This window comes from Schistocerca americana, chromosome 4 (genome assembly GCF_021461395.2).
Source record: "Schistocerca americana isolate TAMUIC-IGC-003095 chromosome 4, iqSchAmer2.1, whole genome shotgun sequence".
Taxonomy (NCBI): domain Eukaryota; kingdom Metazoa; phylum Arthropoda; class Insecta; order Orthoptera; family Acrididae; genus Schistocerca; species Schistocerca americana.
Genome location: NC_060122.1, coordinates 10,438,430 through 10,463,076, shown reverse-complemented (window position 1 = coordinate 10,463,076; position 24,647 = coordinate 10,438,430). Strand labels below are relative to the sequence as shown.

The 24,647-nt window shown below is 40.0% G+C and overlaps 1 protein-coding gene across 1 annotated transcript in view; it reads left to right on the top strand.

Annotated features, from left to right (window-relative positions):
• Positions 1 to 24,647, top strand: part of LOC124612489 (molybdenum cofactor biosynthesis protein 1-like) — a 60,114-nt gene that overhangs the window by 2,267 nt on the left and 33,200 nt on the right. The window contains exons 3-4 of the mRNA XM_047140724.1: positions 3,396 to 3,651; positions 17,317 to 17,541. Of these exons, the coding sequence (XP_046996680.1) occupies positions 3,396 to 3,651; positions 17,317 to 17,541 (481 nt within the window). The remainder of the gene's footprint in view (positions 1 to 3,395; positions 3,652 to 17,316; positions 17,542 to 24,647) is intronic.

The window sequence follows — 24,647 nt, the reverse complement described above, 5'->3', positions numbered from 1 at the left end:
TTAAACAAAGATGTAATGTTGCACTCTCAGGTAAGACTGATCTTGAATGCAAAGCAAAAGTGGAAATTAAATGTACGCTGCAACATTCATCTCAGTTTTTGTTATTGAAATTATTCACAGTGCCATAGGGAGAACTGAGTTTATGTGTTTTATAGAGTCAGATACACACTGTGGCACAGGGTGCTGTCCGTTATTCTCCTGACTATGATGTCCAGGAATGGTAGTCTTCCTTCTTCTTTGGTCTCCATAGTGAATTTGATTTTGTGGTGTGTGGAGTTCAGATGTACAAAGAAGTCAAGAAGTTTGTCTCTTCCATGAGGCCAGATGACAAGTGTGTTATCCACATAACAGAAGAAGAAGAAGAAGATGGATTTCCATTTGGATGACATCAGGGCCTCTTCCTCGAAGTGCACCGTAAACATATTCACAATCTCTGGTCAGAGTGGGCTGCCTATTGCGACTCCATCTGTTAGCGGGAGGGGGGTGTGCCACGAGTCAGTGAAGTGGGAAAGTTGACCAAGTAATATGCGTGACGTGTCATACCTCGACCGATATTGAGAACAGAATAAAAAATTCAGAGGCATTACTTTTCAGCACTAACATGCATATTCTGTATGCAAGAAAGCCGGTTTCTCATTCAGAAATTCTATTTCAGTGTTGGTTGTGTACACAAAGACCGTGTTAAGCATAATGGAAGAAGGAGAAATGTTTATCAGCATTCCAGATTTGGCAGTGGCAGGCTCATGGTCTGGTGAGACTCTGGTTTATTGTTTCACTATATTGCTGCTTGCATTGCTCAGAATCTCATTTTGTGCGAACATAGAATTGGTAGGTTCAGGAGGGCCATGCTAAATGCCTTGCAGGGCCTCCGTAGTGCCATCCAACTAGCACCTGAGAGGGCAGACAAGTGTTCGCTCATGCGTACATGATCCTGCAGTGAAGTTGTGTACATTTAGTCAGGAAGTGGGCTTGTATACAGTGAGACAAGTATCCACACATACAATGTGATGGCATCTGGAGCAGCACAGACTGTCAAGCCATTAATGCAGCTCTAGAGAGAGTTGAACTGACAGCGGTGCAACTGACAACAATGCCAGACACAGGAATGGCACTGTGTCATTGTATCAGATGAGTCTCGGTTCTGCAACATCATCGCAATTGATGTACTTGTGTGTGGAGGCTCTGATGCCAACAGACCTGGCCAGATTGTACCTGTCATTCACATGCAGGTCCAGCATGTGATGTGATGGTATGGGGTGCAACTGGATACATGTCACAACCTCTGGTTCACATAGCCAGTAATTTGGACAGCAGCCATTGCATTTGTGTTTTGTTAAGGCCTATCGCTGTACCCTATTTTCAAGGGCTCCGTGATGTTATCTTTTAACAGGATAATGCAAGACTTTACATCACCTGATCTGTACTGAGCTACCTCGATACAGAGAGTGTTCCACTGTTGCCGTATCCAGCATTTTCTTCAAATCTGTCACCTGTGGAGAACGTCTGTTCACAGGATGCCAAGAGATGGGTATGCCACCAGTCGCCAGCCACCAGTCACCAGCCACTACAGTTGGAGAACTCTGACATATGACATACAGTTGAGTAGCATGAAATGATGTACCCACGGCTGTAATCCAACCTCGATTTGATATCCAGTGTGATGAGAGCTGTTCTGCTGTTCCAGTTTCAATACTGAAATTCATATATTATTTTTATGCTGTCCTAACCAGACTGGACTGTGGTGTCATACAGCATAAAATATCTTACAATGTGTTGAATCAGTGATGAGAAGTGTAGAACAGCCAGCAGGGGAAAGATGTTGACAATTAGACAGCTTTTATGTAGAACAGCAGTACAGTGTTTCACAGTGCATAATGCTTCCGCAGATTGAGAACAAAATGTGTGGTTTGCTTTCATCCATTTTCGCAAACATAGCCTTGAAAAATAATGTTGACATTACTGTGCATTTCACTCTGAGGCATATTGCACTCTGAGAATGTTCATCGAATTCAGTTACTTTGTATTATATTTCAGCAACAGTGACATAATAGCAAATTGGACTGTATGAGTTTTTATGGATAATTTTTCCAGAGACACACTACCATTTCTTCAGATTTATTTAATTTGGGTATAAATCCTTTCCAGCATATATGCTGTACACAAAATGTTGAACATAAAATGTAGCTATCTGCTGATTTAACATCTTGCTGAGTATACCAGTACAATGTTTTGTTCTAACAAATAGTTCAATGTATTTTACACACTTATAAACTTATTTATACAGTTATAGTAATTTATACCATTACATTTATGTTGTACCTTAATGTTCTGGAAGACGATATTATAAGGAACGTCATACTTTTCCTGGATGATAGAGTTGTCTATGATGAATTATTGCCTGAAAAAAATCTTCACAAATTTGAGTCAGATCGTAACATTTCAAATTGCTCCAAAGATAGGCAACTGAGTTTAAGTTTTCAGAAATGTAAATTGGAGCACATCACAAAACAAATAAAAGACAGTATTGTATGACTACATTATCAAATAATCACAGTTTTAATTGGTCAACTCATACAAATATCTGGATGAAATGAAATGGTGACATAGACTCACTTGTAGGCAAAGCAGAATGCAGACTTCAATTCATTGGTAAGATACTGGAAAATGCAATCAGTCTATAGAGGACATTGCTTACAAAATACTTGTGTGGCCCATTCTAGAATATTGCTTAAGTACGACCCATAACAAATAAGGCTAATGGCAGACATTGAATGTATACAAAATAGTGTAGCATGATTGATCATAGATTTATTTGATGCATGGGAGAGCATCAAGAAGCTACTAAAAATTGGAAATGCCAGACAAGTGAAGATAGACGCCAAATATATGACAAAACCCAACTTATGAAATTTCAGGAACCTGTATTAAGCGAGGTATTTAGGGATTATACAATAACTACATATGTATCACTCCTATAGGGACCATGAAGGCAAGATTAATTACAGCATGCACAGAACCATTTTTGAATCATTCTTCCCACACTCCACATGAGCATTGAATGGGGATAAACCATAATGTGTGGTACAACAATGTACTTTGTCGGACAAACCCACAGTGGTTTATACAGTGTGCATGGAGACATGGAATCAGTTGACAGTAGCTGGGTAATGGTTCATATTGATTCCCATTTCCCTGTTGCAGTAGGTGATCTTATGCCTCTAATTATTTTTTCATTGCTATCTTAACTTGCATTCTCCAATTCAGTTTATTAACCCTTCTTATCTCTTTGTATTAGGGCAAATGTACAGTTAACTTTTAAGGAATTTGTATTTTCAATTTATCAACTGGAGTTTTGTTTCATATGCAGCAACAATGTTACAAATTATTTGTTTCAGTATCTTTAGAATAATTTGCTGTTTCACAGGTGCCTTGAAGAAAATAAAAGATCTCGAAAGTGTCTTAATGACAACCGATGGCCTCATGTTGACAAGACAGCTTGTTGCCTTGCAGAGGGCAGGGCTTGACGGTCTGAACATCAGCTTAGACACCCTGCAGTCCCAACGCTACAACCAGATCATGAGGAGGAAAGGCTGGAAGCGTGTCATGGCTGGCATAGATCTAGCCTTGCAACTTGAATACAAACCTGTGAAGGTATTACTAGTGCAGCTGTCATCGCATCCAGACTTTCATAAACAAAAGATATAAATCTGTTGTTAAGAATATCAATACAAGAATCACCATTTTAAAGCAGTACGCCCTCACCCTCACCCCCATCCCCGCTCCCACCCTCACCGTTGTCTCCACACTGCAGCTGTAAGTGAAGGAAGGTATATTAAGACAGAAGAAGTAAATTTTAGCTGACGATGCTAACAGTTTTGTAGTTTATACAACATAAAAAAGTATGGCTTGCAAGTTTACCAATTATTGTCAACATGAGGCCATCGGTTGTCATTAAGACACTTTTGAGATCTTTTATTTTCTTCAAGGCACCTGTGAAACAGGAAATTATTCTAAAGGAACTGAAACAAATAATTTGTAATTGGTATCTTATATTTTCCTCCCAAGAGAGCATTATGAAACTCAAGATCTTTACAGTTTCTCTTTTTTTCTTTTGTGTCTTTAGTTTAAAATAAGTATCCTCTATTGTGGTGCCATTTTGAAAAAAATACTCGATTGTTTGGAAAAATTATTCTTAATTCTATAGTCACACTTTTGTTGTATCTAAGTACTACTGGTTTCAGTAGCAAGTACCAGCATCAGTTCATCTTATTATCAAAAATTTCTTTGCAAAATAAAAGCTGACCATTGTGGCCAAGCGGTTCTAGGCACTTCAGTCCGGAACCATGCTGCTGCTACGGTCGCAGGTTCGAATCCTGCCTCAGGCAGGGATGTCTTTAGGTTAGTTAGGTTTAAGTAGTTCTAAGTTTGGGGGACTGATGACCTCAGATGTTAAGTCCCATAGTGCTTAGAGCCATTTGAACCATTTTGCAAAATAAAAAGCTTCTGTACAACTGCAAACTAGACATACCATTTTCAGGGTGCAGTTCACATCTATTGAAAGCACAACAGTGACCTTTACTTTTAGTAGATAAGACACCTACTGGGGTAAGTGACTTGATGACTGCACACAAGAAGTTGTCATTTATTCCATATGTAGCTACCATGTAGACTCACTTTTTTCGTATTTGTTTGTCCTTACTCTTCCAAAAGGTTAAACCTTGTCTCTGCAGCCACAGCTTCCTCTCTTCAGCAGTTGTCTTCATCTCCATGTGTGAAGAAAATCCCATTCATTGATCACATTGTTTAAGTAGGATGTTCTCAGTCATCCCCTTGTTTTCTTACCTACGATCTTGCCTTCAGAAATGTTTTTTAAAAGATTATCGTCTCCAGTTAAGTGTCCAGTGTATTTTGCTTTGCCCTGGCCTATAACTTTCAGTGGTTTTTTCTTCTCTCCTATTTCCTTTAATTTTTCCGTCAATGCAGCTAGTTCTTGTACTTCTCCTCCAGAACCACATTTCAGCAGGTTTGAGGCGAGCTTCCTTTGGCTTTTCTAATGTACAGATTTTGCATCTGTGTGTCAGAACACTCCACACAAAGGTCTTTACAAATATTTTGTTAATGTGGAAGCTGATATGTTTATTCAGTTGCAGCTTCTTCTTATTTTGGAAGGAATTCTTCACCTGTGCTATTCTTTTCTTGAATGCCTTGAAATATTGATTGTTTTCTTGCAAAAAGCTACTGAGATATTGAATTTCAGTTGCTTTCTTGAGTTGCTCATTGCCTGTTCTTGTGTCAGTCCTACCTCCACCTCCTTTCTTGTCTGTAGCCATAACTTTTGTCTTCTTTGTATTCATTTTTAGCTTTAGTTTTACCATTTCTAGATTTAAGGCCTGAAACATTTTATTTAGTTCCTACTTTGATTTACTATTGTGATGTCATCAATCTGCAGTGTATATGCATGCAATTAAGTTTCCATATCAACATCATGCTCCAAAAACCACCTAACTGTGTGTGGCAGGGGGTACGTCTCATGCCACCAACTGATCCCCTCTGCCTTGTTCCACTTGTGAACAGTGCTTGAGAAGAATGACTGTCAGTACACTTCTGTATTATCTCTAACTTCTCAAATTTTCTTCACGTGATCATTTCGTGAATTGTATATGAGAGAAACTATTATGTTGTCAGACTCTTCTTGGAAACTACTCTCTCGAAATTTGGGTAGTAAATCTTTCCGTGATGCACAACTGCACTCTTATGGCATCTACCACTGGAGTTGCTGAGCATCTCTGTAATGATCTCACAGTGACTAAATGATCCTGTGACAAAACACTCCGCACTTCGTTGGATCTTCTTTCTCTCTTCTGTCAGTCCTACTGGGTAAGGACACAGGGGTAATTTACATTCACTTAAGATTCTTCCTGTGGATGTTAGTCTGGCATCTGCTTTTCTATTGCAGTTTTATGTGGTCATTCCACTTTAAGGTTGCTCTGGATAGTTACTTCTAGATATTTTATGGTAGATTCTGTTTCCAGCAATTTGTCATTAATAGTGTAGTTGTACAGTATTGGATTTCTTTTCCTGTGTGTGTGTGTGTGTGTGTGTGTGTGTGTGTGTGTGTGTGTGAGTGATATGTTACATTTATTTATGTGCAGGGTCAACTGCCAGAGCCTGCATCATTCACCAATCCTCTGCAGGTCATTGTGCAAATTGATACTGCCTTCTGTTGTTGCTACTTTCTGATGGACAAGTGAGAGTACCTGTGAACAATATTAAGGAGCCTCTGACACTTTCTACTGGATAATTTATATTCATTGTAAATGTAATGGTCCTATCACATTTCCTTGGAGTATTCCAGAAATTACCTTTTGATTCTTGTCATCTTTTCTTTGTTGTTGTTATTACTTCCTTGATGAAAATATTAAGGAAGTAAGGTGATAGAAGGCACCCGTCTCTCACTGCCCTTCTGGTTTTCCTTCTTTCATATCCGGTTCAGTACTCTGACTTTTGTATATACTCAAAATTAATCATCTGTCCTTCCACTTTGGACATTACTTTAAGGAATGATGATATAATGGTAATCTGTTTAATAAACAATATTTTAACGATACACTTTGATTTCCAATCATATAGTGGCTTGATGATGGAATTTGATACTGAAATTAGTAATCATTAGACAAAATAAAAGTGAAGCTATAATAAAAAAAAGTAATATTTTGGATCATGTCAGTTGTTGTTCCAAACAACAGCATGTCAGGAAAAGGTTCAAATGGCTCTGAGCACTATGCGAGTTAACTTCTGAGGTCATCAGTCACCTAGAACTTAGAACTAATTAAACCTAACTAACCTAAGGACATCACACACATCCATGCCCGAGGCAGGATTCGAACCTGTGAACGTAGCGGTCACTCAGTTCCAGACTGTAGCGCCTAGAACCACACGGCCACTCCGGCTGTCCAGGAATAGGTACTAAATTATTTGTCCGCTGATGACTTCACAGCTTAGAACACTAAAACGCAAATGTTAATTGTTTGTTATGTGCCCTGGCAGAGTTCACAACTGTTTACAGCTCACGATTGGTTGTTGGAGATTGGGCGTTACTCACATAGTGTATTTAGTGCACAGTGCAGAAAAAGGCAGTGTCCAGAAAAAAAAACAAGTGTAAAGGCAAAAGTTTCATGACAGGATGTTGTGTCACCATACTTGGAAGACAATTATAGCCAAAGACAGAAATTTAAAAGAAACTGGCTCATTTGAGCTGCGGAGACCTAGTCGAGGATTCTCAGTAGATAATTGTTAGCACAGTAGAATTTATAAAGAGACAATGTCAGTTCATGTGAGGGAAGGTTGATTGGTAAGTACCTATCAGCTTTCTCATAAAACTCACAATTTGAAGAATACACATCAAGGAAAAGGTAGAAGTCCAACAGTGTCAAATCTAGACAATAATATCGATCATCCAGCAGTTTTGCAAAATCCCCAGTTGTACTTACTTTACTTACTTACTTACTTACTTACTTACTAACTTACTCAGATTTGCTGTGTACCATACAAAGAACTGGTTTCACAGAGTTCACTCGATCAGCTGCCAAGTTCTCACCTTCCTCCAAGTTTGTGTCCATGCATTGAAGATTCATTGCAAAAGTTCCAGGTGTTAAAAGGTCTTCCTGTACATCTGTATCTGTCCATTGATTTCCACAACAGTGTTGATTTTGGGATTCTTCCACCTTACATGCGTAGAACATAACCTGCAATCTTCAGTCTTCTTTCAACAATAATTACGTGCAGGCTGTGTAGACCTCGTATTCTCAGCACTTCATCGTTTGTAACTTGGTTGGGTTAACATCTTCAGAATTCATCTCTAGCATTGTTGGTGAAAAATATGGAGACTGTGTGCTGATTTTACTAATATTTTCCAAGTCTCACACATATAAATGATAAAGGAGTACAGTCAAAGCTTTGTTGACATATTACAGACCTAATTACCATATGGACTGATTTTCCAGTTCTGCTGGTGATTTCTGCATCTGTGACCTCATTATTACATATAAAGCTACCGAGATATGGCAATCTGTCAACATCTTGTAGTATCTTCTATTGCACTGTAATCAGGGAAGAGACGAGTAATTTCCACTTACTTTGCACATTCTGTTTGTGCAATTGAAAGGATACCAAATAAATTAAAAGGGTGGTGCACAAAATATGTCAAAACTCAGCTGCAGAAGCAATGAAAAAAAGCATGTCAAAATTTAAAAGAATGCAAAATCTCCAAGATTAGCGATGTTTTACTGAAGCTCGAAACTTAGGGTGGGTTTCAGTGCAAGATGTGTTTAATAGTTCCCATAGTGAAACTTCATTTTGAAATCTGGAAGAAAATCCAAAGAGGTTCTGGTTGCATGTGTAGTACACCAATGGCAAGACACAACCAATACCTTCACTGCTCAATAGCTGTGGTAATGTTACTGATGACAGTGCTACTAAGGCAGGGTTACTAAACACGGATTTCTGAAATTTCTTCACCAAAGACAACAAAGTAAATATTGCAGTATTCAAATCAAGAACAACTGCAACTGTGAGTAACTTAGTAGTAGCTCTCCTCAGTGTAATAAAGCAGTTATGTTTCTTTCACAGAATGCTGATACAATAGCTCCTTTAGAAATCATATATAGCTGCTCATTTGATAAAGATCCATACCTAGAGACTGAAAAGTTGCACAGGTCACACCAATGCTCAAGAAAGAAAAGAGGAGTTATCTATTAAATAACAGACTCATATCACTAATGTTGATTTGCATTAGGATTTTGGAACATATATTGTGTTTGAATATTATGAATTATCTCAAAGATAATGATTCATTGATAAATAGCCAAGATAGATTCAGAAATATCGACCTTTTAAAACACAGCTAGCTCTTTAGTCACACAAAGTAATAAGTGCTGTCGACTGGGGATCTCAAATTTATTCCATATTTGTAGATTTCCAGAAGACTTTTTGAAACAGTTCCTCACAAGCATTTTCTAATCATATTGTGTGCCTATGGTGTATTGTCTCAGTTGTGCAACTGGATGTGTGGTTTCCTGTCAGAAAGGTCACAGTTCATAGTAATTGATGGAAAATCATCAAGTAAAACAGAAGTGATATCTGAAATTCCTCAAGGAAGTGTTATAGACCACCTGCTGTTGCCGATCTACATTAACAATTTAAGAGAGAATCTGAGCAGTCCTCTTAGATGATGCTATCATTTACAGTCTTGCAAATCATTTACTGTCTTGTAAAGTGATCAGATGATCAAAATGAACTGCAAAATGATTTAGGCTATGTATCCATATGATGCAAAAAGTGGTAACTGACCTTAAATAATAAAAATTGTTATGTCATCCGCATGAGTAGTAAAAGGCATCTACTAAATTTTGGTTACATGATAATTCACGCAGATCTAAAGGCTGTGAAGTCTACTGAATACTTAGGAATTACATTTACAAATAACTTAAATTGGAATGCTCACATAGATAATGCAGTGGGAAAGCAAACAAAAGACTGTGATTTAATAGTAAAACATTTAGAAGATTAGGATTACTAAAGAGACTATCTACAACTATACTTGTCTGTCCTCTTTTGGAGTATTCTGCATGGTGTGGGATCCTTACCAGATAGGACTGACAGAGGACATCATTTAAAAGTTCAAAGAAGGGCAGCTCATTTTGTATTATTGGCAAACAGGAAAGTGCATGCCACAGATATCGCATGTGAATTGGGGTAGCAGTCATTAAAGCAAAAGCAATTTGCTGGAGCAGGTTCTTAAAATTTCAATCATCAACTTTCTCCTCCGAATGTGAAAATATTTTGTTAGAGCCCTCTTACATAGGGAGAAATGATCATTGTAATAAAATAGAGAAATCAGAGCTTGTACGGAAATATTGAAGTGTTTGTTTTTCCTCAAATGCTGTAGGGGAGTGGAATGGTAGATAAAGAGGTTGAGGGTGGTTCTCTGAACCCTCTGCCAGCATTTAATTGTGAATTACAGACTAGTCATGCAGATATAGATTATGTAGATAGGCTTTCAATATTGTGCACTGATTCTCTAATTTTATACATTGCTCAAATACTTTCGTGGCGCTTTGGAGTGACCCCTTTAAAATAACACTTTACCAGTGTTCTTAATATGTATTTTGGTAACCAGGTTGATAAGAAGTTACAACAATACTCTCTTATTACTCCCCAGTTTTGGGTTTTGTTAATGAACAAAATCGCCACAGTGTTCCATAACAATTACGGGCTGAAGTTTCCTGCTGATGGAACCAATATGATTTTCTGTGTTTCTGAGCATACAGGTTGTGTACGCTGTTTGGAGTCTGGTGTATGCTGAATCAAATGTTTTTATTGTTGTGATCTTCCATCTGAAGATTGGTTTCATGGAGTTGACCATGCTAGCCTATCCTGTGTGACCCTCTTCACCTCTGCATAACTACTGCAGCATACAATAACTTGAACTTGCTTACTGCAGTCAGTTTTTGGTCTCCTACAGTTGTTACCCCCATTATATTCACAGAGGACCACATATTGTGGAAATTGCATATTGTAATGTAGGATGCAATAATAACGTACGGAAAGTTTCTGTTGAAAATTACGAATTATTTAGGAATAAAGGAGATGGCTCACCAAAAGGCAGAAGCACTGTCTCATCGATAGGCACATGAACAAAAGATATGTAGAATGAGATTTTCACTGTGCGGTGGAGTGTGCACTGATATGAAAATTTCCTGGCAGATTAAAACTGTGTGCCGGACCAAGAGTCGAACTTGGGACCTTTGCCTTTCATGGGCAAGTGCTCTACCATCTGAGCTATCCATGCACGACTCACAACCCGTACTCACAGCTTTACTTCCACCAGTACCTCGTCTTCTACATTCCAAACTAAAAGGTACGTTGCTTGGCGAGCTTCCAGAATGCACTTTCTTTTTCTAGCTGTAGGAAAAACATGCGCACGAGCACACACACACACACACACACACACACACTCACACACACACACTCACATGCGCATGCACGTCTCCTTATTTTGTGGTCGCTCAACTGCCAGCTCTTTACTGGCCCACGGTGAGTGTTCTGGAGTGAGGTGGGGCTTTAGAGTGGGGTAGGATGGGGTGGGTTGAGGCAATGTGAGGGATGGAGAGAGATGGGAGGGGTTTGGAGGGAAGCATTTAGTGGCTCGTGGGAGAGTGGGGAGCCATCTGTGGGCTAGCTAGGGGTGCAGGTAGAGGGGTCAGGTGACAGACAGCTGGGTACTCATAGATTAGGGTGTGACGTGAGATAACAGCACACAACTAGCTGATTGGGAGGGGGGGGGGAGAGGGGGGGGAGGGGCGTGTGTGTGTGTGTGTGGGGGGGGGGGGGAGGGGGCTGGGAGTTAACTTGGATTTAGACCAGGAAGCAAAGGATGTGCTGTAAGTATGGCTACGAAAGTTGAGTATTCTTAAATAAGATCAGCTGGTGCCAATGTATTGGAAAGTAACTGGCACACAAAGTGCAATTGTGGCTCCTTTTTCTTTATGAATTTTAAATAGTCTGCAGAGCAAATTGAATTAGGAGGATCAGGCATTTGTGTGGGTCTAGGAAAGTAAATTGTAGGGCCAGATAAAAGGCGCGCAAGACAGGAGGGGTACTACTGCTCATCACTGCTGTATCGTGCTACTAGTACGTGTCTGTGTGAGTGCACCGAGAGTGGTGTTGCCGTACTTGCGTCTTTAAATTGGTCACCGACTGATCATTGCAGGCTGGCTGCTGGAGGCCGTCTCTGGGAGCCAAGCGTGCCGTGCGGTCCCTGCCATGCCATCTGCTGGCGACTTGCACATATGTAAGTGTGGAACAGTGCTGACTGACTCTCTGTGTGATTCTAGTTTGTAATGTGCACATCAGCGTTCTGTGTCTTGTTGAGTCCTTAGAGGCATATTGTTCGGAGGTTATTATTAAAGCCATATTTGTGCGACTTGGATCACACTTCAGTATTACTTGGTTAGTACATCACCACAAACATAAGGACCGGGGATGTACATGCTTTGACAGTTTGCTACGTCTCTTTCTTCTAGGACTGACATGGTAGCTGCCTTGCATTTCTTAATGACTCTGACCTTGTCAACCACAAACCGAATCGTAGTACAGTCATGATTTCCCTGAAGAGATTACATGACAGCAGAGACTTGTAAAATTGTGTTACCCATTTCTCTAGCCAGTGAAGATTCATTCTATACCTTCAGATACAGTGTCATGTAGGAGTAGAACAGCAAGAAATACGTAGCTCCTCTAACAGTAATGACAGTTTATCACCTCCCAACACTACATGTGCCAATGTTTCAGTGCATTTTTGAATATGTTTGTTAACAGATTCATCAACACAAGAAAAATTTATGATCTCAGTAGCATCTTATTTCTTAACTCATACTTTACTATTCATCAGAATCTTCATCACTGCTCTTTGATTCGTCAGAGCTCCCTGCTGTACTTTGTTTTATTTCATAGTCAGAATTAGTTGAAATACCACCTATCGTATTTACTCAAATCTAAGCCGCACTCAAACCTGAAAAATGAGACTCGAAATAAAGGAAGGAAAAAAAAAAATTCCCGAATCTAAGCCGCACCTGAAATTTGAGACTCGAAGTTCAAGGGGAGAGAAAAGTTTTAGGCCGCACCTCCAAATCGAAACAAAGTCAGTCCATTGTAATATGAGACACAATTTAGTTCGAGTGAATGACGATACAGCTACAGTAGTTTGGTTCGAGTGGTAAGCGTAGCACTTAAGCTTTACCAGGTAGCCATTGCTATGCGTCAGGCGCTCCGTCCGTATTTATACTGGTACCCTTCCTTTTTCACGTGCTTCATCTGGTTTGAATCGATTGCTTATTTTGCTTTGATCTGATAAGTGCCATTTTCCTTGTTATAGGCGTTTATGTCACTCTAAGCTGAAAATGCATTACTGTACTGTGTCATGCATTGTTTGTCGCATTCTGATAGTGCGTGTTTGCGGCCTGTCATCACTCGTGGCATAGAGAAATTGTCTCATTAGCGGAACAATGGCAAGAGACTACTATTTCTTGTTACATACACTGCTGCTTTCTTTGATAATGATCAACAAGAACCAAATAATAGACTGCGTATGATAGAACATGTTCTGAACGAGAGTTAGGCGAAAATTTTTCTCCATTTGAAAATCTTTGCGGCCGCTTCTTTAGTACATCAAATTCTGAACAGAAATTAGAGTCATCTTAGATATAAAAATCTAGTCAGTTGCCATGCTTCATTTCTGACTGTATCACCATTAGGCATAAGAATAATACGAATATAAACATGACACGATACGTATATTCTTCCGCATTTGCTGTTGTCTCACTCTAGTTTCGTAGTTTATTAGGCAGACAGGATTTAAATAAGATAGCAGCAAACACGAAAGAATACGTGGCAAAATGTTTATATTCATATTACTCTTATTATGAAGAGAATACTGCATGTGATTCACATTTCATCAGGTTCCTATTAGCAACCATCTCTTCTCACAGGTAGGAAAACATTCAGAACGTAGAGTTGGCCATATTGACAAACATCCCAAACAGTCTTGCCAGTCGGATTTTCGTAATACATTGAAGTTCTGCTACATTCGAAGATGAACAATACGGAATTTGTATTTACTTCTTTGGATAATGTATGAAAATTGTCTTCCACCTTTTTTTTTTTAATTTATTTACTGACGCAGAGGTTTTGGCGCCAGTATTTATCTTTGTGCCTATGAAGCATGCCTGTGTAGCGCTACATATATTCGACGGCAGAAGTTAGTTGTTTCAGCACCTACTGACATTTTTCAGAACTTCCACTTGCTTTGCACTCGATTCTAAGCCGCAGGCGGTTTTTTGGATTACAAAAACCGGAAAAAAAGTGCGGCTTGGATTTGAGTAAATACTTCTTAAGTATTATCTTTCAAGTCAACACCTGCTAATCTGTGAGACCGAAATGATGAGCCATACTACTCTATTTCACTGTGCCTGTTTGTTTCATTTGTATAACATTTTATTCCATCATAGATGCTGCACTTACAGTTTCATAGATGCATTGCAGCAGCAGACACAATAAAAGTAGCAATCAGCAGTGCTTAGTTTGTTGAATGGGTAAAAAATATGCCATTGTCCCAGTTCCACATATCCCCAAAATTTGATTCTGCCAAATTCTGTACTCTCTGAAATCGAATGTTTAATCCAAAGATGAAAGTGAACAAGTTTGATGCAGTATTGCTAATATTGTTTATTACGCATCTTGCTGAATGAAGAGCATACCGTGTCTTTTCTGAAAGGTTTGGAGAAGTAATGCACATACCAGTTTTCTAAAAACTTACATTGAGATTGTGCTCTCCTTCCTCTTGTACAAATTAGTAGAGCCCTTTGGATTACTCCACAATATGCCTCTTGGCAAGGTGGTAACGACAGTATTATGAAAAGGATAGATTGGCACTCACTGTATAGTGTAGATGTTGTGTTGCTGGCAGGGGGTTGGGGGGGGGGGGGGGGGGGGAAACACCACCTATTAAACACGTAAGCTTTTGGTGCAAACCCCCCCCCCCCCCCATTCCCACACACACACACACACACACACACACACACACACACACACACACACACACACACACGCGCGCAAATGCAGATCACACATACATGACCACTGTCTCTGGCTGCTAGGGCCAGACTGGGAGCAACTGCGCATAATGGGAGAAACAACGGTCATGGGTGTGTGTGTGTGTGTGTGTGTGTGTGTGTGTGTGTGTGTGTGTGTGTGTGTGTGTGTGTGTTTTGTCCACTTTGGAAGAAGACTTTCTGATCGAAAGCTTACTTGTTTAGTAGTCTTTTTGTTGTGCTTGTCTGTGACCTAACATTTCCTGTATACAGTGAATAGCAATGTATCTTTTTTATAATATGGTCATTATTCCAGCCTAGATTTTCTATTGTTTGTTTCCTTTTAAGACCTTATAAAGACAGTTACTGACAATTTCTTTTTTTCTTATTGGAGAAAAGTAAAACCATATGGGGGCCAGACGTAGATTGTAAATGAATATGGAATAGAGTATTTTTATTCTCCCTGTATGCAGTGTCAATAACGTCACCTCACACACTTCGTTTCTGGCAGCACCTCCTTCTCAACACATGACTGTCCCCCACCACCTCACCATAGTCTTCAAGTTATATCCTATAGCACTTCTGGGTGGACAAATAGATGAAGGATGTAGTTTCAAACAGTATAACTAAATTTAAAAGTCAAACTGCCCTTTTATAGAGACTGCCATCATTATTTAAACATACTAAACAACATCAAAACAGTCAAAAGAAATTTTTTTTCAAAAGAGCAGAAAGTTGTAGTGAAATTCATGAAAGGATTGTTTTAAATTGTTATATCTTAAATCAATAAGTATGTCAGCATTTCCCAGGATTTTCTGGCTTAATTAAGACTAGGTCATGCCACCACAGTGGTCAGACAGTGGACTTGCCTTCGAGAGAACAACGGACCCGAGACCCATCGGGCCACCAAAATTTGGGTTTCCCTTGATTTCCCTAATTGATTTAAGGCAAATGCTGGGATGGTTCCTTCGAAAAAGATGACATTCGGTTGAGGAAGCTAATTTCTGTGGCAGGTCTGATGACACAGTGCTGGTGGAAGCACGAGTATTTCAGAGCACACCAATCATTGCACATTGTTAAACATAGGGCTGTGCTGTAGACAACCCCTGTATGTTCCCATGTTGACAACACTGTTGAATTACAATTTCTGTGGCTCAGGAGCATTGAGATTGGGCAGTGAATCAATAGAAATGTGTCATCTGGTTGAATCATTCGTGTTTCGCATTACACCTGCTTGACGGTTTTGTGCACATACACTGTCAACAGAGTGAATTGGTGCTTGAAAGGTGCACTTTGCTACAGACTTAGGCCAGTGGGAGCAATATTATGCTATGGAGGACATTCACCTGGTCTTCTATGGGTCCTGTGGTAGTAACTGAAGGCTCCATAACAGCTTTGTTCTGTGTGAACATTATTGTGCACTGTCCACACTCTGTCCCTAATGAAGGTGACATGTTTCAACAATATGACTTTCAGTGTCACGAGGCCAGAATCAAATTCACCCCTTCTGAATCTGATGGAATACACCTGCGATGATATCAGATACCAGTTCTGCACCCAGAAACCACTGATCTCCAATTTATGGGAATTACATGACCTGTGCTTAGACATGCGGTGCTGCATAATGCTGGGAACATACCTCACATAATGTTGGGAACATACCTGAAATTTATTGAACTTGTCCCACACAAAATCACTGCTGTATTGTGTTCCAACAGTGGACAAACACATTATCAAACAGGAGGTCATAGTGTTTTGTCTCATCAGTTTATATATTCAATGCTTGAATGAAAGGTGTGCTCTTTTCCTTTTTTTCTGCCATTGCGTGTATGTGTAAAGCAGGATGTTCTACCATATGGGCTTGTTTATATGAAGGCTGTCAGTGTTACTACCTGCACAGATACTAAATGCTCCTTTTGTGAAGACCTTTTATCTTGAGATCACTTTTAACTTTGTTTCACAAATGGCAGCACAGTTTCAAGAAAGCTTCATAATTTAATGTAATAGTTAAAATAATACCTTCAGCAAAAGATGTGTGCGTTGGAGTGGGAAAAAGGATTGGAGATGTATGTAGTTTAATTTTCTTAAATTGTTAAGAAGGTTAACAGTTTGGCATGCTAAGATAAATTCCCACATTCTCTAAAAAGAGAGAAAAAGATTAATTTAACAGAATCAGTGAGGTATACAAATATAACAACAGACTTGTAGAACCATTATTTTGTAGGTTAGATTAGATTAGATTCAGCTTTTGTTCCAAGACCCAAAACATGAGATGATTCTCATGGGTGAGTAACATGCCAGAAAGTATAACATAAAAAATATAAAACATTTGAATACCCTGATCATTTGTCAGGAGATTGTCAAACTAGGTGAATACAATACAAACTGTAACAGCTAATATTTTCAGAATTGATACGCTGTCAGACCGAAACATTGTTATGCACTATTCATAAATTTATCAAACAAAAAGTACGTAATCTTGACTGTTATGACAAAGTGCTCTCAGAACTGAAATCTAACAGACATTCTTATTTAAGCTGGCCTAACAGCCACTGTTAAGATATTCATGTATAGAGTAGGATGAGTTGCCTATCAAAAAGTCTTTCAAACTCTGTTTAAACCATGCTTTATCTGATACCAAGTTTTTAATGGTGTCTTTCTTCCACAGATAAATTGTGTTGTAATGCGAGGTTTTAATGAAGATGAAGTGTGCAGTTTTGTGGAGTTAACAAAAGAGAAAAATGTTGATGTAAGATTTATCGAGTACATGCCTTTCAGCGGCAACAAATGGAATGATGGGAAGATGGTCTCCTTTAGTGAAATGCTCCAAATAATTAGAAAGCAGTGGCCTGATTTTGATCCTCTTCCCAATGGGCCCAATGATACCTCAAAGGTACGTGCAGTATTACATATGAACATACATTGAAAATAATTTAATGTTTATGACTTACTACCGATCACAAGAATACTTCACATCTGCTGGTGGTATGAGAGATGGACTGGTTTAGTTACATATTTCTCATCCCATTCAGTAAGTCTGTCCTGGCCTGGGTTTCTCTGCAGCTTCTCTGCAACTCTCCCCATTTCCTAAACCTTGACAATCCTTTTATTTCTTCCCTTTTCCTTCCCCTTCATTGTTTCTGCCAGAAGAAGAAGCCACTGACTCCAAAAGCTTGCACATTTCCATAACTTTAAGGGGAGTTAGAAGGGGAAAACATTCTTTTTCACTTTTTTGGGTTTTTATCTGATTATAAAATTTGCAATTCTCCAACTAAAATGATATGTATATTACTTATAAACTTGTGTGGGAAGTATTTTATTTTATTTTCTAAAATATAATCTACACCAGTTGAAAATGTTAAAATTTTTACATGCCTAACGTGAAGACCTAATAAAATCGGTAATTTCTTATATACAGGGTAGTCCATTGATTGTGACCGGGCCAAATATCTCACGAAATAAGTGTCAAACGAAAAAACTACAAAGAAAGAAATTTGTCTAGCTCGAAGGGGGAAACCAGCTGGCGCAATGGTTGGCCTGCTATAAGGCGCTGCCATAGCTCAAACTGATATCATCTGTGTTTTTTTTTAAATAGGAACCCCATTTTTTATTACATATTCGTGTAATACGTAAAGAAATATGAATGTTTTAGTTGGACCACTTTCTTCGCTTTGTGATAGATGTCGCTGTAATAGTCACAAACATATGTTTCATAATTTTAGACGAACAGTTGGTAACAGGTAGGTTTTTTAAATTAAAATACAGAATGTAGGTACATTTGAACATTTTATTTCGGTTGTTCCAATGTGATACATGTACCTTTGTGAACTTATCATTTCTGAGAATGCATGCTGTTATGGCGTGATTACCTGTGAATACCACATTAATGCAATAAATGCTCAAAATGATTTCTGTCAACCTCAATGCCTTTGGCAATACGTGTAATGACATTCCTCTCAACAGTGAGTAGCTCGCCTTCCGTAATGTTCGCACATGCATTGACAATGCACTGACGCATGTTGTCAGGCATTGTCGGTGGATCACGATAGCAAATATCCTTCAACTTTCCCCACAGAAAGAAATCCGGGGATGTCAGATCCAGTGAACGTGCGGGCCATGGTATGGTGCTTTGACGACCAATCCACCTTTCATGAAATATGCTATTCAATACTGCTTCAACCGCACGCAAACTATGTGCCGGACATCCATCATGTTGGAAGTACATCGCCATTCTGTCATGCAGTGAAACATCTTGTAGTAACATTGGTAGAACATTACGCAGAAAATCAGCATACATTGCACCATTTAGATTGCCATCGATAAAATGGGGGCCAATTATCCTTCCTCTCTTAATGCCACACCATACATTAACCTGCCAAGGTCGCTGCTGTTCCACTTGTCGCTGCCATCGTAGATTTTCCGTTGCCCAATAGTGCATATTATGGCGGTTTAGGTTACCGCTGTTGGTGAATGATGCTTCATCGCTAAATAGAACGCATGCAAAAAATCTTTCATCGTCCCGTAATTTCTCTTGTCCCCTGTGGCAGAACTGTACATGACGTTCAAAGTCATCATCATGCAATTCATAGTGCATAGAAATATGGTACGGGTGCAATCGATGTTGATGTAGCATTCTCAACACCGACGTTTTTGAGATTCCCAATTCTCACGCAATTTGTCTGCTACTGATGTGAGGATTAGCTGCCCCAGCAGCTAAGACATCTACTAGGGCATCATCATTTGTTGCAGGTTGTGGTTGGTGTTCCACATGTGGCTGGACACTTCCTGTTTCCTTAAATAATGTAACTATCCGGCGAATGGTTCAGACACTTCGATGATGTCGTCCAGGATACCGAGCAGCATACATAGCACACGCCCCTTGGGCATTTTGATCACAATAGCCATACATCAACATGATATCGACCTTTTCCGCAATTGGTAAACGGTCCATTTTAAAACGGGTAATGTATCATGAAGCAAATACCGTCCGCACTGGCGGAATGTTATGTGATACCACATACTTATATGTTTGTGACTATTACAGCAGCTGGCCGGAGTTGCCAAGCGGTGCTAGGCGCTACAGTCTGGAAACGTGCGACCGCTACGTTCGCAGGTTCGAATCCTGCCTCGGGCATGGATGTGTGTGATGTCCTTAGGTTAGTTAGGTTTAAGTAGTTCTAAGTTCTAGGGGACTGATGACCTCAGAAGTTAAGTCCCATAGTGCTCAGAGCCATTTGAACCATTTTTGACTATTACAGCCCCATCTATCACAAAGCGAAAAAAGTGGTCCAGCTAAAACATTCATATTTCTTTACGTACTACATGAATATGTAATAAAAAATGGGGGTTCCTATTTTAAAAAAATGCAGTTGATATGAGTTTGACCTATGGCAGTGCCATCTAGCAGGCCAACCATAGCGCCATCTGGTTTCTCCCTTCAAGCTAGACGAATTTCATTCTTTGTAGTTTTTTCATTTGATGCTTATTTCGTGAGATATTTGGCCCGGTCACTATCAATGGACCACCCTGTAGAAAGCTGTGGATTGCTGTGTTATAAAGGTTAAATTATGTGTTTGCATTGGTAGCACTGTCAAAAATAGTATCGTATCTTTTCATAGTATAAACATGCTTTGTATATCGAAGTGCTAACGTTCTTCCGAGGAAAAGTGACGAATAGACTGGTAAATCTCTCAAAAAGTATGACTCCAAAATGAAGTGTTTTTAAGAAATGTGGGTTTCATGGTAATAAATTTTTGTATAAAGAGAAACTTTGCGTTCAGCATGTGGTGTGTGAAGTTACAGACAACGAAATACTGGCAAACTCATGAGTATCTAGCGAAACACCCATTAGTGCTTCGAAGATTAAAATGAAACATAATGATAACACAGTTATCTCAAAACAAAACTCATGTAAACAGTAGGTTAGGTTATATTCTGATACATTTACACAACCTAACAGGGGTGTTATGTGAATGTGTGTGCTGTATGTATGTGGAGGGCCAGTTAGTTTACATGAAGACATTGAGGTATCAAATGGACTAGCCAGGAAACGTATCATTAATTCTGCCAGTTGTAAATATACTCATTCATTTTGGAATTCTGATAAGTGTAAAGATAATTATTTTGAAATAAATGTTAGGTGGTTTTATGGATTGAGAGCTATTGGCAAAGGTTACACTGCAGCAGAAACAATGTGTGTCATGATGTATATGCCACGCCCACTTTGTAAAATGGACAAGTATGCAGGATTTATTGGAGCTGCTGTGAAATCTGCTGCATGTGAGTCAATTAAGTGTGCTGCAAATGAAGCTGCTGAAATAAACGATGGTATGATTGACATATCCGTAGCTTTTGGGGCGCTTGGTAGTAGCGCAGCTGCATTTCTAAGAATTCTGTTGCTACAGTGACCAGTGTGGATACTGGAAAGCTAATAGATTTCCAGATTTTAACCAAACATTGTTATAAGTATAAATCAGGGCATGAAGAAGGGCATATCTGTGACAGAAATTATGAAGGACAACTAGTCGTACGGAGGCCTGTGCAGCTGTTGAAATTTATAATCGATCTGTAAACTAAAGGCGAGTGTGTTACACTAAGTTCTTAGGTTATGCAGACTCAAATGCATATAACAGTGTAGTAGCCACTCAGCCTTATGGTGAGAAGCTTATCACAGAACTGGAATGTGTTCGTCATGCCCTCCTGGATCTGGTTCATGGTGCAATTACCGCAATGCCCAGTACTCAAACAGGTCATACAGCCATAAACATTATATCCCAGCAGCAGTTGTGGATATCATAAAACCTGTTTACAGAGACCTGGCAATCCTGAATTATTGAAGAAGTGTCTGCATTGTCAGACTCAAAATCCCAATGAGTCGTTCAATAATCTTATAGTGTCAGTGTTGTCGTAACTGCCGTCTGCGTCATGTCTGCTGTGCAGCGAGTTACGCTAATTTAAGTATTAACTCTATTTTTCTTACTTGTCACTTCTTCTTCCATGTGTTTTTGCTTTTAGGAAGCTTTTTATTGTCGAGTGCTAGTAATAGTGTTCCATAGATTTTGTGTTTGTTTTGAATACAGTCAGAGAGAGTCCGTTTAGTAAGCCATAGTGCCAGTAGTGCTAGTGTTTGTTTTCAATACAGTCCAGAGACAGGTAGGGCTATTTTCATTGTTTTCTACAGGAAGTGTCTAGTAACCACAGTTTAGTCAACTATCAGCCACCTTTAGTGAATTAGCAGTCTAGTTATAAGTTGATTAACTCTCTACAGTAAATTGATTTCTTAGGATGGATAGGATGTGTGACTGCTGTGTATGGACACAGGTGGAGCTGGCCACTGTTCGCGAACAGCTGAACGTGTTGATGGCCGCGGTTACCCGTCTTCAGGCTGCTGCCTTGGAGTGTAGCGGCAGTGGGGAGTCTGGTGCTTTGCATGGTACACCCCAGGTGATACATGCTTCACCCACTGACCCTTCTGTCGACACATCTTTGCGGGTACCGGGCGCGGTTGGGCCACCCTCTTCCCAATGGGAGTGGTGGGTTCAGCAGCATTCGCGGCGCACGAGGCGGAGGGTCAGTGTGGAGGCTGGCTGTGTGGCATCGCCCGTTCTGCCTGTGAGTGGACATGTGGCCACTCCTTCAGCAAGGTCTGAGCAGGCACATGGGGGGAGGGGTTTATTAGTTATTGGGAGCTCCAACGTTAGGCGGGTGATGGAGCACCTTAGGGAAATAGCGGAAAGGTCGGGGAAGAAGGACAGTGTTCACTCTGTCTGCTTGCCGGGGGTCTCATCTGAGATGTGGAGGAGGCCGTGCCAGCAGTGATAGAGAGCACTGGGTGCACCCGACTGCAAATTGTTGCTCATGTCGGCACCAATGACTCCTGCCGTCTGGGTTCAGAGGTCATCCTCAGTTCATACAGGCGGTTAGTGGAGTTGGTGAAGGCGGAAAGCCTCGCGGGGTGGAATCTCAGCTAGCTATTTGTAGTATCGTTCCGAGAACCGATAGTGGTCCTCTGGTTTGGAGCCGAGTGGAAGGCTTAAACCAGGGGCTCAGACGATTCTGCGGAGATCTGGGGTGCAAATTTCTCAACATCCGCTATCGGGTGGAGAAATGTAGGGTCCCCCTGAATAGGTCACGCGTGCGCTACATGCAGGAAGTGGCTACAAGTGTAGCGGAGTATGTGTGGAGTGCACATGTGGGTTTTTTAGGTTAGAGAATTCCCTCCCTAGGCCCGACAAGACACCTCCTGAGATGCGGCAAGGTAGGAGTAGACAAAATGCAACAGGGAATAACAATATTAATGTGCTAATAGTAAACTGCAGGAGCGTCTATAGAAAGGTCCCAGAACTGCTCTCATTAATAAACGGTCACAATGCCCACATAGTACTAGGGACAGAAAGTTGGCTGAAACCCGATGTAAACAGTAATAAATTCTAAACTCAGATTGGAATGTATACCGCAGAGACAGGCTGGAAAGTGAAGGGGGAGGCATGTTTAAAGTGATAAGAAGTGCAATAGTATCGAAGGAAATTGACGGAGATCCGAAATGTGAAATAATTTAGGTGAAGGTCACGGTTAAACCAGGCTCAGACATAGTAATTGGATGTCTCTATAGGCCCCCTGGCTCAGCAGCTGTTGTGGCTGAGCACCTGAAGGATAATTTGGAAAATATTTCGATTAGATTTGCCAAACATGTTATAGTTCTGGGTGGAGATTTTAATTTGCCCGATATGGACTGGGAGACTCAAACTTTCATAATGGGTGGCAGGGACAAAGAATCCAGTGAAATTTTTTAAGAGCTTTATCTGAAAACTACCTTGAGCAGTTAAACAGAGAACTGACTCATGGCGATAACATATTAGTGACAAACAGACCCGAACTATTTGAAACGGTTAACGCAGAACAGGGAATCAGTGATCATAAAGCGGTTACTGCATCGATGATTTCAGCCATAAATAGAAATATTAAAAAAGGTACGAAAATCTTTCTGGTTAGCAAAAGTGACAAAAATCTGATTTCAGAGTACCTGATGGCTCAACACAAAAGTTTTGTTTTAAGTACAGATAGTGTTGAGGATCAGTGGACAAAGTTCAAAACCATCGTACAATATGCGTTAGATGAGTATGTGCCAATCAAGATCATAAGAGATGGAAAAGAGCCAGCGTGGTACAACAACCGAGTTAGAAAACTGCTGAGGAAGCAAAGGGAACTTCACAGCAAACATAAACATAGCCAACACCTTGCAGACAAACAAAAATTACGCGAAGCGAAATGTAATGTGAGGAGGGCCATGCGAGAGGCGTTAAATGAATTCGAAAGTAAAGTTCTATGTACTGACTTGGCAGAAAATCCTAAGAAATTTTGCTCCTATGTCAAAGCGGTAGGTGAATCAGAACAAAATGTCCAGACACTCTGTGACCAAAAAGGTACTGAAACAGAGGATGATGGACTAAAGGCCGAAATACTAAATGTCTTTTTCCAAAGCTGTTTCACAGAGGAAGACTGCACTGTAGTTCCTTCTCTAGATTGTCGCACAGATGACAAAATGGTAGATATTGAAATAGATGACAGAGGGATAGAGAAACAATTAAAATCACTCAAAAGAGGAAAGGCCGCTGGACCTGATGGGATACCAGTTCAGTTTTACACAGAGTATGTGAAGGAACTTGCCCCCCTTCTTGCAGTAATGTGCCGTAGGTCTCTACAAGAGTGTAGCGTTCCAAAGAATTGGAAAAGGGCACAGGTCATCCCCGTTTTCAAGAAGGGACGTCGAACAGATGTGCAGAACTGTAGACCTATATCTCTAACATCGATCAGTTGTAGAATTTTAGAACATGTATTATGTTTGAATATTATGACTTTTCTGTAAACTAGAAATCTACTCTGTAGGAATCAGCATGGGTTTCGAAAAAGACGATCGTGTGAAACCCAGCTCGCGCTATTCGTCCACGAGAATCAGAGGGCCATGGACACGGGTTCCCAGGTAGATGCTGTGTTTCTTGA